At 35.3% G+C, this 17,836-nt stretch overlaps 1 protein-coding gene across 1 annotated transcript in view; it reads left to right on the forward strand.

The window, feature by feature from the left end:
- Positions 1 to 569: 569 nt before the first annotated feature.
- CNTN3 (contactin 3) overlaps positions 570 to 17,836 on the forward strand; it is a 79,953-nt gene continuing 62,686 nt past the window's right edge. The window contains exon 1 of the mRNA XM_085300049.1: positions 570 to 697. Coding sequence (XP_085156175.1) covers positions 637 to 697 — 61 coding nt within the window. The 5' untranslated portion in view covers positions 570 to 636. The remainder of the gene's footprint in view (positions 698 to 17,836) is intronic.

Below are 17,836 nucleotides of genomic sequence, written 5' to 3' on the forward strand. Positions count from 1 at the left end.
GCACTTAGTATAGTGCACATACTGAACACAATTCCCATATTGTAAACAAAAAGACTAGAAAAGAGTAGGCATGTTTTTAATTGGTTATTGCACGTTTTCAGATTGTTGCTCAAATAGTTTATATAAAGCAAGTGGAATACAAGCTGTTCTTGTAACAGAAGTGTGGATACAGAAGAAYACTAAAAAAAACAATTGTACTTTTTTAATGCTAATGTATTATAGTTCCAACTGTTATCCTTTGTGTAATTGTGCCTCGTGTACTTTCTCGTCTTTTAAAAATACTGTTTCATGAAAATAAATAGGTGTAACAGATTTGGAAGAGAGTAGCAGGCTAACTAGAAAATCAACTTACCTATCAGCTGTGCTCCTGCTGAATTATGTAACTTCTAACAGGGCATACACAAGAAATGTAGTAGGTATTCCTTTGACTAGAACCTTGAACGGAGGAGAAAAAAGGAATTTCAAGAGATCGATCTGTCAATTTCACTTAAAAACTGCATTTATAAGGAAAACAATTCTACTGAGAATCCTGTGGTGATCCTGTGTATCTGTTCTTTTAACAGGTTAAACCTTTTTCTTGGAAGACTAAATGCTCAGATAATCTGAGGCAGAACCAAAATTACTAAACTTTGGCAAATGAAGATGCGGCTATTGTGGAAACAGGTGTTCCTGCTGTCATTTGTTGGCTCTCTTGGAGGTAACAATATACAAYGGTCTCTAACTTCCAGTTTAGAATAACACACAAGTCTTTATATTCCAGATTTGAACTACACTTGAGAATAGAACTGTACGTAGTTTAAAATACAGATATGAAGTAAAGTTATTCAGAAGATAAGCATGCTTAATACAGAGGTTTCAAATCTTAACAGTGAATGATAACCTTTCATCTGTGGAATTTMTACACAGGGTTGTCATTGTGAGTCACTGGGGATGATTGCTGCAGTTTTTGTCRAAATATTGTTTATTTTGTAATGAGCTTGTTCATGAGGAGTAGTGTTGTGTTGTCATTGCACCAATTCAGCAGTTCAGAGGTTTACTTTTTCCATTCTGCCACCTAAAACGCAGCTAACTCAATGTTTGGAGCTTGTGATGCCTAACAAGTTCAAACATCTGTCTGAGTGAAAAGAAWATCCCAGGAGACTTAAATATAAATTCTCTTCTACTGTACAATTTTCTTATTGTTGTTTTAATATCAGAAGTTCCAAGATAGCTTTTCGAAAGTAGTCATAAACCAGAAAATTGTACACATAGTTAAACTGAGGGGTTTTATTTTTTCTCTGCTTTAAAGTGATAGGGGCAGAGCTACCTCTTAGTGTTTTTTCTATTTCTTTGAGTAGTTACTGTCTTTCTGCTGATTCTGTCTTTTTCCTAGCCCTGGTCAGTTCTGCTGAATCCTCAAGTCATGTAAAAGTTTGATTCCCTTTCAGCCCACAGGAAACCCAAAGCGTTAAGAGAGCATGGCAGGGAATTCTTTTCCTTCAAGAGCGACTATAGATGGTGTTTTATGGTGCTCCTCAGTACCATTCTTGTACTTTTTCTTCTGCTTTAACAGTACAGTTAGCCAACAGCAATCAACCTCTAGAGAAGAAGAGGAAGTTGTGAATGTCCTGTTAGCTAAGAAGTGGAACTGTACCACTCCAGGTTGTGTAGCTTCTTTGGGCTGCATCTGGTAATATCTCAAGTTGAAAAATGTGTTTGTAGTTCTAAAATGACTTTAAGGATGAAAGATTAATTTCTATAATGCCTACTACCATGTTGCAGGACTGTTCAGTCTTTGTCACTGGAGAATTGCTTGTAAGGCCAATTTGCAGCTGAGTGACTTGGCAAAATATTTTTTCAAAATATCTTGTTGCTGATTTTTATCTGCTGAATGCTGTTTCTGTTATGTTTACACTATGATACCTTTCTGAAGTGCACAATTTTTGTGCAATAGATCACTTGAATTGATTACTGATATCATGCATATTTGTAGTAGAATGAATGACTTTGTAATGGTCGTGGTGTTAGATAGCTATTTGGACTTTGAATTCAGCAGAGTCATGTCCTTAATCTCAATTTTTCCTATAAATTCTTCAGTTGATATGTTAGTCTTGCGTAACCTTATCTTCCTGTAGTTTTTGGTAACATTTATACAACTTTAACCTTTGAATCGTAACAAATATTTAAGATACAAATAGTATGAGAAGGAGAGTCTAGAAAACAGTATTTCTTTCAAAGATAACATGGACTAAATGTGTTACACTAGAAAATGGCAGGTATTTTACTGTTACTRAAGTTGTAAATATTCTTAATTGCAGAACATCCATAATCTTATAGATAAATCTGTGTGTTTTTTTTTTAAAAAAAAAAAACACGAAACTTATTTAATGGAAAACTTTTGAAATAACAGATGAAGTAATATTTGGACCTTGGAGGATAGGYTAGCACTTAAATATTATGGAGAGTTTTTTTTTAATGGTCTCCTAGTTACTGCTGATGGTGGTACTTCTGTTATCMACAGTAAGATGGAGAAAACTGTAGGCATAACCAATTGGAGACTTGGAAATGAGTGTTTGCAAACATAATTTGACTATAAGCTGCAACATGTACCAGGAGTATCTCTGTGACACCCTCAGTGCTTCACGCAAATCACTTTTTACTCTTGGTAGAGGTTCAGATGGAAAATTACATGATCTCCTCCTAAAAGGATGAAAGATTGGTAACATAYATAGATCACCGTTGAACAAATTTTTCATCCTTTAGTCTGTCTTACATTTTTATTTCATGTCATCTCAGTTCTTTTGGGTCATTTCTAAAAGCAACTTAGGTGAATGTAAGTTTTGTTTTTTGCTGCCTATGAAGAATGGCAATCTTAAAAATTTGGGACAAATGGGAAGGTTCCTTATGCTAAACTCTAAGTCTTTTTCAGAAGTCATTTGGTATGTCTGGAGTTAGAAATAAATGTGTGGTTCTGTGCAAATGAAACTGCAGTAAGAGATGTAATGAAAGGGATGCTGTTGGCTGCAATGTGAAGACTTACTGATTTGTATCTTTGAAACAATATATTTAGTAAAGCTTTTATTGGATATTGTGAACTTTGAGGAAATAATAGCAGAAGTAATAGAAAAATGCTTGTTATTCAACTAATTACTGAACTATTGGAATACTTTGCAATAGTCACTGCATCAAAACATTAGCAACTTGTTTATTTTTAAAGTGTGAGTGATTCTAGTTTCTTAAGGGACCATACTCTCTCCCCCCCCCCATTCATCTTTCTAGCCCTTTGAGTCTGTTTTGGTTCATATCTCTTAAGTTAGAGTATATCCCACACATCATTTCAGTAGCAATGGGAAGTTGGTAGGTTGAAGGACCAGCAAGAAGCCAAACAAAAAGCTGCTTTTTACACTGCTGAAAGCCAGATGGCTTGATAGGGCAGGACTGCTTAGAACCCTTGACCACCTCTTGATATACCTGACCTAATGTTGCTAGATTGCTGTTATTGAGACTGTCATTTGTAGTTACAGGCACCATTTACAGAAAAACTTAGGCCAGGCATGATCTGTTAAACAGTCTGAACAGTTCTGTATAACCCATCTTGCTCAAAACTACAGCTCAAGATCTCAATCCTGACATTTGGTACTCTTTGGATTTTGGATATGTGTTAATTTTCACTTTACTGGTTTATTTAAATAGCTTAAACTATTAGTAGACTGTCAGAACAGTGTAGAATCCTGTATGTTAGTTTGTTTCAAATCTCATTTTAATAAGAGCATGCTGTCAACAAAGCAAGCTATTAARGTTTTGAGAATATTATCTTAAACTACCGTTAAGATAGATCAGTAGGTATTCAGACTTTCTACAGAAAACCCTTTTTTCTTATGGTCTGTTTATAARCAAAAGAATTCTTGCAAGTCTTGTCTGCAATTTAATGTTATGATAACATCACTTCTACAGAAATGGAGATGTTACTGTTCTTGGCTTATAAGCCCTGACGTTTTCAGAGTCCGTAGAGAACTTATTTCAACCAAAAGCAATTTGATATAGGACACTGGAAGAAGGGAATTAGTTTTATCCTGTGTGAATCTTGACAGTTTATCAAAGTGGAGATGTGAGGATATCTGATTGTGGGGAGAGTGCCTTTGGGGATTTTTTGTTGTTGTGGTTTTTTTTTAAGTGTTTGCTTATATCTGTATAATCTGTATAACTAATGATCCTGCTATCTTTTTGTTTACTTGGGTGGCTTGCTTCAGGGAGTGAAAAATGACTATATAGCACTTAAAACATACTTGGAGTTTCAAACTAGTGGGAAAAACTTCAACTTTATTAGCAAGGAATTTTAAAACATGCTTTATAATGATTACATTTAAATTACTCTGAACAGCAAGCTCAAAGATGAGGTTAGTAGCATATATAAAGAAACAAGAGTAAAGTATGAAACTAAGTGATCATCTGTGGTGAAGTTTTGAGTTGATTCCAGTTATGTTTATGACTTGGAGTATCTGTCTACTCCTCCACTCAAGTAAAAAACTTCCTGTGGTTGAATTATAAAGAAAGAAGTCAGCRGCACTGACAGTCCACAATATGGAAATGGAGTTAAAGAATGTAACTCTTAACTATGTCAGCAAAGTATTTCAARACCAATACTTTGACTTGGAGTTATTAACAGCAGTGGAAGTTAACTTATGACCTGCAGAATGAAGATGTGCAGCTACTTCTGGGGACTCTGCCAAAGTAACTAGAATATGAGGYATCTTGTTTGTGGGCATTTGCCATACATGAGTTTGCAGCTCCACTAGAAGCTCTTTTTAGAGGGCTATAAAGAAGAGAAGAATGAAAATTGGAGTACTAGATTACTGATATCCTCTAAATTGYTGATTAGGACAAATAGCTGACTAATGCTTTCTTTCCTTCCAGTCTTGCACATATACAGTTTGAGCATTGATCATCTTTTCCAGATGCTGGGTAAGAACATTCTCAAAGCATCTCAAAACACTGATGTCCCAGGAAAGAGTAACTATCTCTTGTAATATAAAACACCACTCAGATATTGAACCCAAGCTCCTATTTTGGCCTCTTAGAATGTAGCCTGCCAACAGGGGAGCTTTCCTTCTAATCCCTTATTTAATATTTTATGTGAGTTTAAAACTAGATCATGTTATATATAATTGTTAATTCAAGTGTTTTCATTGTTTATGCAGCAGATCTAATGCTAACAAAATTCTGTTTAAATCCTCAGGCTCAGTAATGTCATGTATCCATCAAATCTACAGCTGTCCTCTTTACTGGTATTAAGTTTAGGGGAGAGTTTTTTGTGAAATAGAAAGGTATCGTTCTTTTCATTATTTTCTACATAACATTAAGAAAAATCCACATTCTTACTATTTTACTGGACAATTTCTAATCTTTTATAGTATTGTAATTTTGCAAGTTCTAACACAAAACAATCTCAGCTTTTCCTATAGTTTCCAAGTGTTCAGTGGTTTTGGCTGAAAAGATGTGATCTTTGCATCATGGCTTCTACTGAAGATTATCATTCTATGTGGTAAAGCTTTTTGCTTTAGCTTTTTGCACAGTCTRAAGACTTTCTATGGTCAATAGATTGAATTTAAAGAACCTTAGGGAACCCCTTGGTTTGAATTTTGACTGTACTATGTTCCTTTTGGATCTTCCTTTAAGAGGCAGAGGGTACATTTCATGCTCGTGAAATCTTTGCTAGAAAAAGGTGTGTACAATTGCATAATTTGTGACCTCATTCTTAAGTTGCTATTAAATCATGCTATGGGGAGAATAGAAATACTTCTCTTTAGAGAGAAGTTTGACTCACTGGCTCTAAGGTGGCACATCGGACAGATTGCTTATTTGGGCACCTGCAAAGTATGTTGGTTAGGGTCCTGTTTTGACTCCAGTCCTTCAGTCCCACAAGTTTTGTCTCATTTTCCTGGGTTTGAACAAATTATCAGACTCTGCATCTAGCAAAAATCTTCAAGTGCAGACTTCAGTTCTCAGAGGGGTGTATGAAATGAGGCATCAACTGTTTAGCTCAAAAAGGAAACAGTAGCTTTCTCAGGTAGACTCAAAGACTGCAATTCCCCTGTCCTATGGTCCTTTGCCTTGTTATTGGATTACCTAGGAGTGAACTACTCCAGTCTGTATGTGGCTGAAAACAGAGCAGGATTATTTAAATGAGTCTTGCTACGTTCCATTTATGGAAGGCACCGTGGTTTCCACTCTTCTCATTATTAAAGTATATATAATGCAAAAAGACAATGAAAGACTACAGAGTTTCAATTYGTTTTTAATGGCTTCTCTGTATATCTAACATCAAAGGCAGTTTACTGTGATAATGTTACATTATGGCTGAAAACTAGGAGCAAATAGTCCGTAATGTAGTAAGTATTGATTCTTGAATATAAATGACAGCATCTGTGTGTATGTATGTGACAATGGTAGTAGAGTGATAAGCCAAGACAGAATGCTTGTCTGCCTTAGTTTGGAACACCTTGGAGTTTTGCTACTGCATGTGACTGTTGGCTACTTTTGAACTTCCAAACATCATGTTTGTGGTGTTGGCATAGTCAACATATAGAAATAGTTGGTTTAATTGCCTTGCATAGTGACCTGTATGTTAACACAAAAACCCAGATATGGTAAATTAGAAAAAAAAAGTAAAAAGTAATGCTAGGAATTGTAACTATGCAAGCAGTGCTGGTAACTGTAAGCATAGATACATTTATTACATTTTCTGTAATATAACTTTATAAGCAGAATAAATCTGTATTGCAGAGGTAGATTTGGACTGCTAAAGTGTTCTGCGTTGACCTACTCTTAAACGTAYGGAAGTTGAAGGCAGTAGAGTCAAATATTGAATGTTTATGAATCTTTAAATCACAATCAACAGAAAATAGAACTTTGTAACGTTCTTCTGTAGTTTTTTGGGCACYAATGCATGTATAGATGTGCAGATAATACTTGAACTAATTCTTAGTGTTTCAAACCTATCTGTGTATAAACTGAACCTTGAAGGGTCCTTTCTCTTCAATGGTTCCCCCCCTTCAAATTTTTTTCTTTGAAAAATAGGAAATTGCTGGTGGCAGTCTGGAATTAAGCTTATTGCTTTCCTTGTCTTGTGAATCCAAAATTCAATATTGCAAACTGAATTTTGCTTATCCTCAACTTTCATTATTCTGGAGTATGTAATTCCCTAAAATGTTTGATAATTGGAGATTCCTAGTGTGCATGAGTGCATGTTACGGCTATTGGTATACCATAAACATCTTTGTTAGATGATAATGAAGAGTATTTCTGTTACTCATAATGCTCAGGTGGAGCTGTTTTTGTTTCTTCCTCTCTTGTAAAATAATACAAAAACTGGCATTCACAGTTCTGTTTTCCTTTGTCTTGCATTTGCATATGTGGTCCTTTTCTTTAAGAAATCAATCTCCTGCTGAGAATCCATGGGTGCRCATGTTATGCCAGTTGGCATAAGCTTATGTAGTGAGATGCTGTTTCCTCTTAGAGTGCTTTTATTGGCTTCAGTATTTTTTGAAAACAAAAGATGTACCAATCACTTGTTACAGAATTGTCACAGAATGGGTAAGGTTGGAAGGGACCTCTGGAGATCATCTAGTCCAACCTCCCAAAGATTTCCTGGTGCTGGTTTCACTGAGGCTTGAACCCAGGACCTTCAGCATGTAAAGCAGATGTGATAACCACTACACTTGTGGTTGAGGTGAGGAAGTGGCTTAAGAAATACTGAAGTATTTATGTGAATTCTTTCTCTTAAGTTGAGACTAAGAGCAGATAGTGGAATAGCTGCAGTCATAAATGTGCATTCTTAGTGTATGCCTCTTGGACACTGGCAGAATTCCAATAATTTCTGCTATGCAAAACATGCATTTTGCCTCTTGGACGCTGGCAGAATTCCAATAATTTCTGCTATGCAAAACATGCATTTTCTTATAGCTGTTAGGAGCTTGCTATAATTTTGATTTAGTTTCTAGTGATGAGTTTCTGTATAGGTGAAAACCCATCTGTGGGAAAAATAAATAGGTATCATGACTTAAGACTGTGACATTCCTCTTGTTAATATTCAATTTTCTTTAGGAATTAAGCTGTTCAGACAGGTCAATTCTTCATCTTAATACATTGTTTTACATATGAATAGTAGTATTCTTTTTGTACATTATATATATATATATCATCATAATGTAATGTGCACCTATGCCAATAGTGACTTTGTCAGAATTGTTTAGCTTGRATTGTCGATATATTGTCAACAGACTTTTTAAATTGATACAAAATTTTCTTTGCTTATTACATTAGTTACAAAATGAGGAACTGCTTTCCTAAGCCCTGCTTTCCTGTCAGTTTTCTAGTGTCATGAGTGCTTTATACAAAACTGATAACAGAATATAGAGCTACTACTGTAAATTTAAAAAGCACCATTCTAGGTATTCCTTTACCTTCAAAACCAACCTACTGTCAAGCCTAAATACTCTTCTTTCTTTCCCCCAAGAGGTGTGTGGATGTTTTTATTTTAAATCTTAAGTTTAAAAAGATACAGCAGAAGTCTAGCATATAAACTCTGGGAGCTCAGGAACTTGTCTTCCTGCAGCCATTCTTACCTCTTGCTTAGGAAGTGACAGATGGCAGTAGCTTAGAGAAGACCTAGTTTTACCTTTTGCTATCAACCAGCATAAATCTTGCTTCTGCCTCTATACCGCAACTRTAGTTTTTAATCCAGCTTGTACTCTTTTTGTATGCTTGTGCTTAGCATTGCAAACTTTTCTGTGGTTTTGGCTTAACAWTGGAGCACACTGATTTCAAGAAAGACTTTTTAGGGCTTATTTTTATTCTTTGTCAATATATCAATAAGAAGGTGAGTGGCAGCAGATAATGATGGTAATTCCTGTACTTTGAAGGAAGTGAGGGAATAAGTACAGTTTTCTTTGTCAGGATCCTCTTTTTTCTTATTAGCTTTAAACCTAAGGCTGTTCAAGTCAATGAAAAGACTGTCATTGACTTACTAGACCTTCACGAAGTTCACTGGACTTATAGGAGCTGACATTTAGATGATGGGCATATTCTATTGGTTACAACATTTAGTTTAAGTGTAAAAAATGCTGTGATACTATAAACCTCTTTCCAAAGACAGACCTTAAGAACTGCCTCTGAAAAGTCTCATCCATTTCCACCATGTGTTCCAAACTAAAAAAAAACTTCCTTTCTTTAAAAGTATATGCTACTTGCTGTAGGTACTGTCTTATTTCAATGCTGAATCCTTGCTTGCAAACTAGTGCTTCATGTCAAGATGATAAATGTTGTGTTTACCTTCATTAATTAAGCTCCTCACAGTATTTATAATATCTGAATGGAGTAGTTCYGGTTATTGGCAGTTTTAATTTTAAGTGTTTTGTTCTGCAATAAAGTCTTGTTATTGCAAAAATTACTGGGCATAAAGGCTGTCTATCTGTRTTTATATAGTTCTCTAGTGCAATTTAAAGTGTTGTAAATTATAACAAGTAGTTCCATTATATTTTCTTCTTAAAGGTTATGGAACTTGGGGTGCATTTAGTAGTAGCCTCTAAAAATGATTGTTTATCAAATATCTAGGCTATTGATTTGAATAAGAGTGGTGATAACTCTCTGTGCCTTGGGAGTTCTGTTTGTGGAATCTCTTGGTGGATTGCCTGGATGGATGGAACTAATAGTTGCAACTTTGTCAACTTTGTAAGAGTCTTGTTACAAGCTCAAACATCTTAGATATCTATGTTCTTGCCAAAAATGTAGGTGTTTTTTTCTAGACAAGCGCTACTTGCTATCTTGGGAGAGAAAGCAGAACGTTATTTAACATGTTGTGTAAGTGAATGTGTTTGCACTTGATTATCCTTTACTCTTTTGTAAAACTTGAGTGTTCAGGAGCTGGAACTCAAGGGCAGGGAACATTAGAATGTAGAARTCACTTTATTTGAACTAGTCACTATAAATATTTGGAATATTTTAATCCAACAGAGGCAATAGAGTGCCTCAGTAAAGGGTGAGGTATGGAGTAATTTTATGCAATGGTGGAGCAAGGAACTCCTTATTTAAACCAACTGGATGTTTCCCTGCAGTGTAAAATGTGAAAGAATAGGTGCTGTGATTAGGGAGACCTGGGTTCTATTCCTGTCTTGACTGTTGTGATCTGATACAGGTGGTTTATCAGTTTCCATTTAAATTGTGAGGAAAAGAAAGTTCTTGTGTAGTCTGTATGTTCTACATGAAAAGAACCATAAAATGGAGAATTACTGCATTGTTAAGCATCAGTACAATGAAGTGTCACTGTTGAATTATTCTAAATGTACAGCAGGGTTTAGTCCTACTTAACTGTCATTTTGTTAAGAAATGCAAAGTAAGGAATCACTAGTTTATTTTTTTTATTTGGTGCGTGTGTGGAGTTGAAGCATATCATGAACTATTAAAATAAGCAGAAAAGTTCACAGCTCTTGTGCCTTTCCTCTACGGTCTCAAATATGGAAATACTGAAATGCCATCTTGTCCACTGCAAATGAAAGTCATTCCTGGCAAATGCTTTGCAAAATAATTTGTTGCTTATTCAGGTGCTCTGCAGCTGGAGCAAAAACCAMAAAGTGTAGTGTTAGGCAGTTTATTTGCCTCTAGCAGTTGTTGTGCAATGAAGAGTTCAAAATGCTTTGAACCTGAATTAAAACAGTTTAGTTTTCCCAGATCAGTGCATTTTGAATGCATTTTATCCTGATTACTCAAAGTAGTATTCAAAAYTCTGGAAAGAATATAAAAATTCCTAAAATAGCTTGATGTAAGAATCAATTAAGGATTCTCTAGTACTTCTGAAACAGCTGATCAATGTACTGCTATTGGTAAATAAATAGTGAATGTTATGATATTGAAATGGTTTTGATTCATACTGGTGATAATCAATCCTAACAAATCTTGCAGTGGCACTTTAAAGAATCTTTGTATGAACTCCGTGTTCATTTTAGGAGGCCTTTGCATAAGTAGAGCTGAAGTGCAGATAAAAATCAACTAAAGCTCTTCTCAATTTTTAAGTTTTGGGGGTATTTTGTGCTATTTTATTCCAGGTTAAATTTTGGTCTTTCTGTCACCAAGAGAGACTTTTGAATTTGGTCTTTTAAGGTTTCATGACATTTGTCCTTACTTCTTGGATTAACTATGTAGGGAAATCATGTGGCATATTATTTAATGAGTCAAGGTAGCGATAGGGGATATGTAATGAAAGCGGATATATTTTTCTCCACATTTTTTGAATGTGATGAAACATTTGTCTTGTGTCAACATTAGATATATGCTGTTGCACTGACTGTAGCCCAGTTTAAAACAGGACAGACTCAGATCTTGTGGGTTTTTCCCCCTCTCCTAACTAGAGAGATTTTAGTAAGCTCTAATAAGAAATTATTTTAGACAAACTACTGATGCTGATGATGGCTTCTTTTTGAGAGAGGGGCTGATGCAACAGTTCTGCCTTTAAAACTTGTAAGAATGGCCTTTACTGACTGCTGCTCTGGGAAAATTAAATTCRTATATGTGCCTATGGGAAAATGTTATTGTAGGCCATAGACTTTAGCTTAAGGACATAAAGTTCCATATCTATACTTTTTTTAAAAAAAAGTATTTAAAGTGAATCTTTACATGTACGTATTCTGGATTTACATCCATAATATTGACTCAGAGTGGATTTGGTTTCAGTTTTGAGTATACAAGTGAATTACAATAGTAAACAACATATTGGAAAATATTACTTTAGCTCTTCTTTAGATCTTATTTACAGAATATATGATTGATGTTAAGATTGAAAAAAATGAAATCTACATAAAAGGACAGAGTAAATGAAGGAGAAAAAGCTGCTGTTACAAATCATAACCTTATCTGTTCAGGTGACAGTTTCAATTCCATTTGAGTTTTCTCCGGTTGTCGTCTTTTTTATGTTGGATTAAGTAACCTTTTTTTGTCATCTTATTCCCATAGCAACCCTATCTTTTTTCCCTTTTTTTTTTTAATTGATGTAAATCTGCTTGTCTCTTATTTCAAAGACCGCACATGAATAGCATGAAGGAGGGGGAGTATGGTGAGGAAAGAACAGACTTTCTGGCATAGAAAATAAATAGCTTTTAAAAAGGATAAGAATAGTTTTGTCATATCCAAAATACTTCATTTGTTTATTCCCAATGTAGTTCTTCATGAGACCCAAACCTCCTCTCTGCTTTGGTACACTGTCTGGGCAAAACCCTTTCAAAAGGTTTGAGGGCTAGCCTACACCCCTAGCTAAAATGAAAATCCAATCCTCCTGAACTTTGATCTCRATCTTCTGTATCACAGGGACAAAGCCCCAAATCAGAATGCAGTAACAGTTTATACAAAATGTTTCACATCATAGGTTAGTTGCATCTTCTTTCCTTTTTGAGGCATTAAAGGAGGTTGAAACAAGGAGCTGTTGCTTCATCTCCATAAATCTTTTTCTTGTTGAATATTTCACTTGATTGGACTTGCTTAATGTAAGTTTTTGAACTGGAGTGCTGTGGAAAATAGTGTTACTTAAATTGACCTGAATTAGTTTTTATTCTGTAGCTATGATGGAGATACTTAAYTGCTTATTAGCTTAACTCTGAAGGCCATAACCTGCAATGAACCAGAGAAGCAATCTAGTTACTGCAGTCTTCGTACTGAGACTAAGAAACAATGATCTTTGGATTTTTTTTTTTTTCTGGATTTTGGTCTACTTCCTGTGTCTGTTTGTCTGCCACCTGTTGTTCATTCTCATGTGAATCCTGGTGAAAGCAGCTTCACTATCAGACAGGTTGTCCTATATGTCCGAAGGTTAGTAGCAGTGGGTGAGGAATAGATTGTTTATGTAATGTAATTTGTTAGCTTGCTCATGTTTCACAGTTTTACTACTTAGTCTCCCTTGTTCMCTTATTTCTAACTGCCAAAATCTTGGCAATAATTATTTTCAGGTTAAATTATTAATTAGATAATCTTTGGAGTTAACAGTTTGTATACATATCACATTAAGAGCCTGATCTAAAGCCCATCGAATTTGATAGCTGTGTTTGGTAGGAATTTAATCCTTTTGATCCTTCAACCATGGCTTTACAACTTGCAAAATCAAACATTAAAAATATATCAGTCAACAGAAATGTATCTGTGTGCTTGTGGCATACTTTCACCCTTCATGACTAACCAAACAGTAGTAAACTGGAACTTTCACAAAACCAGAATGAACTTAATGTTTTGAACRTGTTTTACAGCAACAGTCTCCAGCTACGAAAGGTTGGTTAAAAAATGGTGTATAAGTTCATTACTTGGCTATAGCTGTGGCTTACTGAATTACACTAACACTAAATGAATGTATAAGTATATAGTAAGTTTTAACCTTAAGTGACCCATGGCTACAACACAGAACTTCAGATTTAGAAGGGACTGAGAATCTCTATAATAAAGGCATAGAAGTAAAGACAYTTACACTTTTTTATATGTAGCTGTTCGACGTTCTGATTTGCTGCCAGCCTATCTAGTTTGTTTCCTGATGTTTATTATGAGCATAATTATGAGCATATATGTTTAGCATACTTGCTAAACAAAATAGATATTTAAARTAATGGAACCTGGAGTACTGTTCCTGTTGCACTGGAATTTTTTATTGATAATGCCTTTATGTAAAATGTTTCTAATAGAATATGGTAGTGAATGGTAACAGCACAGACTATGGATCATATGTAGTGTCATTTAATAAACAAGAAAACTTATTACTTATGAGAAGAGATACACTACCTATTTTTCTTCTGTTATTACCCCCTCTCAGCCCTGTGGACTGCACAATCTTCATTCTTCTTTATGAAATTTTTTTCAGTTGTTGGCTTTTTATTAAATTGTAGTTAACAGCATACTTTTGAGGATTATGCCACCCTAAATGGAAAAAATTGATTTGCACTGAAAATCAGTTTGCATGTAGTGCATCTGTCATTTGAACTATCTATTTAGGTATTGACAAAAAGACTTGAGGTCCCAATGTGTTTTGGGAGTTTTCTCCTTATGTACATGTTTCAATCTGTTAAGCTTTCTTCAGTAGTACTGAGATTATTTGTTTTTAAAAATAGAATAGCAGAACAGATATGTGTTTCTGGGTAGCTTCCCCCTTCCTGTCTGTTGTAGAATGGTTTGATACTGAATTTATTAATCTGTGCAGTTGTCTGCTCAGGTGTAATCTCTTGTTAAGCCATGTTTATTCATCCATTGAAGGATGTGCRCATTGGTACACTGTGGCATGTTAAAGGTTTACCACAGCCTGCCACAGCTGTCATCTCTTTGACCCTTCAGTAAACTAAGTCTTCCATGTAATTTTGCTTTCATTCAAGTGTAATGCCATTACAGAAAAGACAGACAGAATGCAATTGTCTGTAGATCTTGTTTCATTCCTTTCTGCTCCAAGGAGATTAGTGTGCTCAAATCATCCATGTATTTTCTTCTTTCATTCTCTGACGCTGTGAGAAGAGCAAAGAAGAAAAAGTGCATTGAMTAATGCATTAGCACTAGCTTTGAGGTGATGGAGTAAACTGGAAAGAATGAACTCACCAGTTGAGCAGAAGTCCTCTCACTTTCCCTGCACTCACGCTTGCCCTTTYTCTGCTATGTTCATACCCTTCCTATTCATTTTCAGCAGAGCTCTGCATCTTTTCCCTTTGTCCACAGTGTGACCTATGCTGTGTATTTAGCAGCACTCTATTTTTGATGATGGGGCAAACTGAGGGTTGGTGGATGTGTTTTAATCTTGTTTTGCTGAGATTCCAATGACAGCAACACCAAGGCATCATCCAACATCATTCCAGCTAACTTTCTTTTCCTTCAAGAGACTTGTTATTGTTTTAAATAACGTTCTACGAGAACTGGAGTCAAGGATAGTGTTATGGAAGTCGTACCTACTACATTAATTTCAAATGCCTTTGTTTTTTTCCCCATTCRTTTTATTTTTATTCAAATGATAAATTTTTTTTTCTAATAGTGCTCGCTGTGGAAATAAGTGAGTCAATCTCTACACAAAAATCTCTAAATTGTATTTAAATGTTAAAGTTACATAATGATACCTTAAGTGGTCTTAAGCACTTCTTTGTAGAAGTGCCTTTGTGTATCTCCATTTACAAAGATATCTTTGAAACAAACAAACAAAAAAAAGAAAACCTYGGAACCTTATATGGGTGTTTGCTTTCTAATAGCAACCTGTTGGTGGTGTGGATAACCTTGTTATCACCTTCTTTGTACTGAAGCTTGGAACAACCTCCTGCAGTGTATTTTCTAAGCCATCTCTCCTTCCCTGTGTTCTTATGCAAGATTTCCAAAGGGAAAGTTTATACAGCTGCCTGCTGGCRTTACTGCTGTACTGGGATCTTGTTGCGCTGATGAGAAGTCAAAAGAATGGAGAGATTGAGAGAGTTTATGGATGATGGGCAACAACTGGTGTCTGGGGCCTATCTGTTCTAAATCCAGGCATGTAAGAAGGCAGCTACCATGTTGTCTAGTGCGGTTACTCTTTATGAACTTGCATTCTCTGTAACTTCTGGTGGATTGTTTTCCTAGTGTATGTGTATTGATTCCTTCTATTGCACGTCATAATATTTTATCTAGTAACAAAGTTAATCAAAKCAGTAATTTTGGAGGTTGTTTCTTTTAGAGACTGTTTTGACAATGCCACTGCTTTCCATCTTTGCTGTTGGGATTTGTTTTTTTGTTTTGTTTTTTGTTTTTGTTTTCACCTAGCTGTTGTTCATGATTTGCCGGTTGTCCTGTAGGTACTTGGGAAGCGAGTGAGGAAGCCTAAGCATTGATTATAAATATCTAGTTTTAAGTTTGTCTTCTGCACTCCCATATTGATTGTTCATGCTCCTTTGATCATCGGTTATGTAAAAGCTCAGAACAATTTCTCCTTGTTATTCTTAACTGAAAGATTCAAGAACAGAGCAATTTTAAAATAAAAATTGAAAGAAATTTTTTATATATTTTTTGGAATACTCTTTCTCTTTGATTAGCAAAAATCTACCATTTTTCTTAATTTTATTATTTTATAACTTGACCTCTTAATAGTATGTGCTGCTGCTTTATTTACTTTTAAATGAAAATGACCAAAAGAATTATATGTGAATTTAAGAGTAACTAAAGCCTCTCTAACTAGTTCTTCCTTATCCTTCCTGTATTTTTATTACTTCTAGTTTTTCATTTGGTGGTTCACTGGAATTATTTTCTTGTTTCTTTTAGAAACCTTTATGCTTTGCAATACATCCCTTTTTATTGATGAATTTGTCTGCAGGATTCCAGGTCTGAGGTCTGTGTCTAAACTGGGGAACCTAAACACACTTTCAGATTCCCAGTGTATACTGACTCCAGGGYAGGGGTAAAACACAAATGAGTACCACTTCATCTCATGCCCCAGTCTCTGTGAGGAGACCTAGAGGCTGTAAAAGAGCCACTATGTGTTGCAGCTATGTTTTCAGTTAAAAGCAAGATACTTGGGCACACTGTGATACTTGTCTGCCTTGCAGCCTGGATTACTTTGACATCTTACATAGTAAGAAATTTAAGTAAATCAAATCCGAATGACTTATCACAAATCACTGCATTGTGTAATGAATTTAATTTATTCCAAGTCATGCTTGCAAGGTTCTCCTGTTTTTCTTCCATAGGCAATGGACTACCAGGTAGCAATTCATTTTGAGCAAGACCAAATTCAATTTTATCTTCTATTTACCTCTGTTTAATTGCATAACAATCATTGTTCATGGTTTTGTAAATCAAAACACAGGATTTATTATCCACATGGGGATTAAACTGTTTGATTTTTAAATGTATCTGCATTATATCTGGGTCAGAACAATGATTAATATTTAGAGAGGTTTAGTAGCTAAGCTTAGGCTCTGGTATGTGTGCTAAAAAGGCCAAGAARGATTCTGTCCTCCTGGAGGATATGAGGGGCAGAAGTAGATGTGCAAGTAGATGAGCAAATGAAACCTTGGCTTCMTTGCAGGCAATAGATTTCCCCTTTCAGTTTCACTCAGGCTGATTTAGTTCAGTGTGCATTTCTGTAGCTAGAAGGAGCAGTTCTTTGGTAGGATTTAAGGTAATGTTTACAGTACTTTAAATTCCAGAAAACAAGCTGCAAAGTAGATCATTTGYATCTTTCTCAGATGAAACTTCAGAAACAACGGTTAGATTATCTATTTTGCTTTCCTGCATATTATAAGGGTTACAAAGTAGAACTGAATTGCAATTAAAATGTTATCCAGTCTATAGCAAACTTATTGCTGCTTTTGAGCTATCTAGCTTTGTTTAGAAGACTTGGTGTGATTCAAATATTTCCCTTAGTATCTTCTTGCAGTGGTAACCTGCAAGACTAGCACTCAAAGCTGGTGCAGAATCTGTGCTAGTCTTGCAGGTTACTGTTTTGTTTACCCTAGTGCYAGGTACTCTAAATGATTTCTTTTACTGACTGCTGCAAATCTGTTGGTGGGAGGATGCAAGAGGAAGATAAATTTACTTACAGTGAAAACATATTTTAGCTAAGTAGAGCTGTTGCAGAGTGTGTAAATAAGTCGTGCTGTGTGTGTTAGAGCAACTGCAAGGATCTCTCATCAAGTCTTCTTAAATGTCCTACCAGGAATATAAAGCCAGTTCTAAGCAAAAATTGCAATATGTTCAGTCCCTGCCGCAGCATGCCTTAAGTACAAAATAATCTGACATCTTCCACTGAAAATTCAGACTGTCAAAAACTAATTAAATATACTCAGCGGCGCTTGAGAAAAGAGATTTCTGGATGAGACAAGGAACTGACTTCTAA

The sequence above is a fragment of the Rhea americana genome, unplaced genomic scaffold (genome assembly GCF_003343005.1).
Source record: "Rhea americana isolate MKP2758 unplaced genomic scaffold, rheAme1 scaffold_16, whole genome shotgun sequence".
In the NCBI taxonomy this organism is placed as follows: domain Eukaryota; kingdom Metazoa; phylum Chordata; class Aves; order Rheiformes; family Rheidae; genus Rhea; species Rhea americana.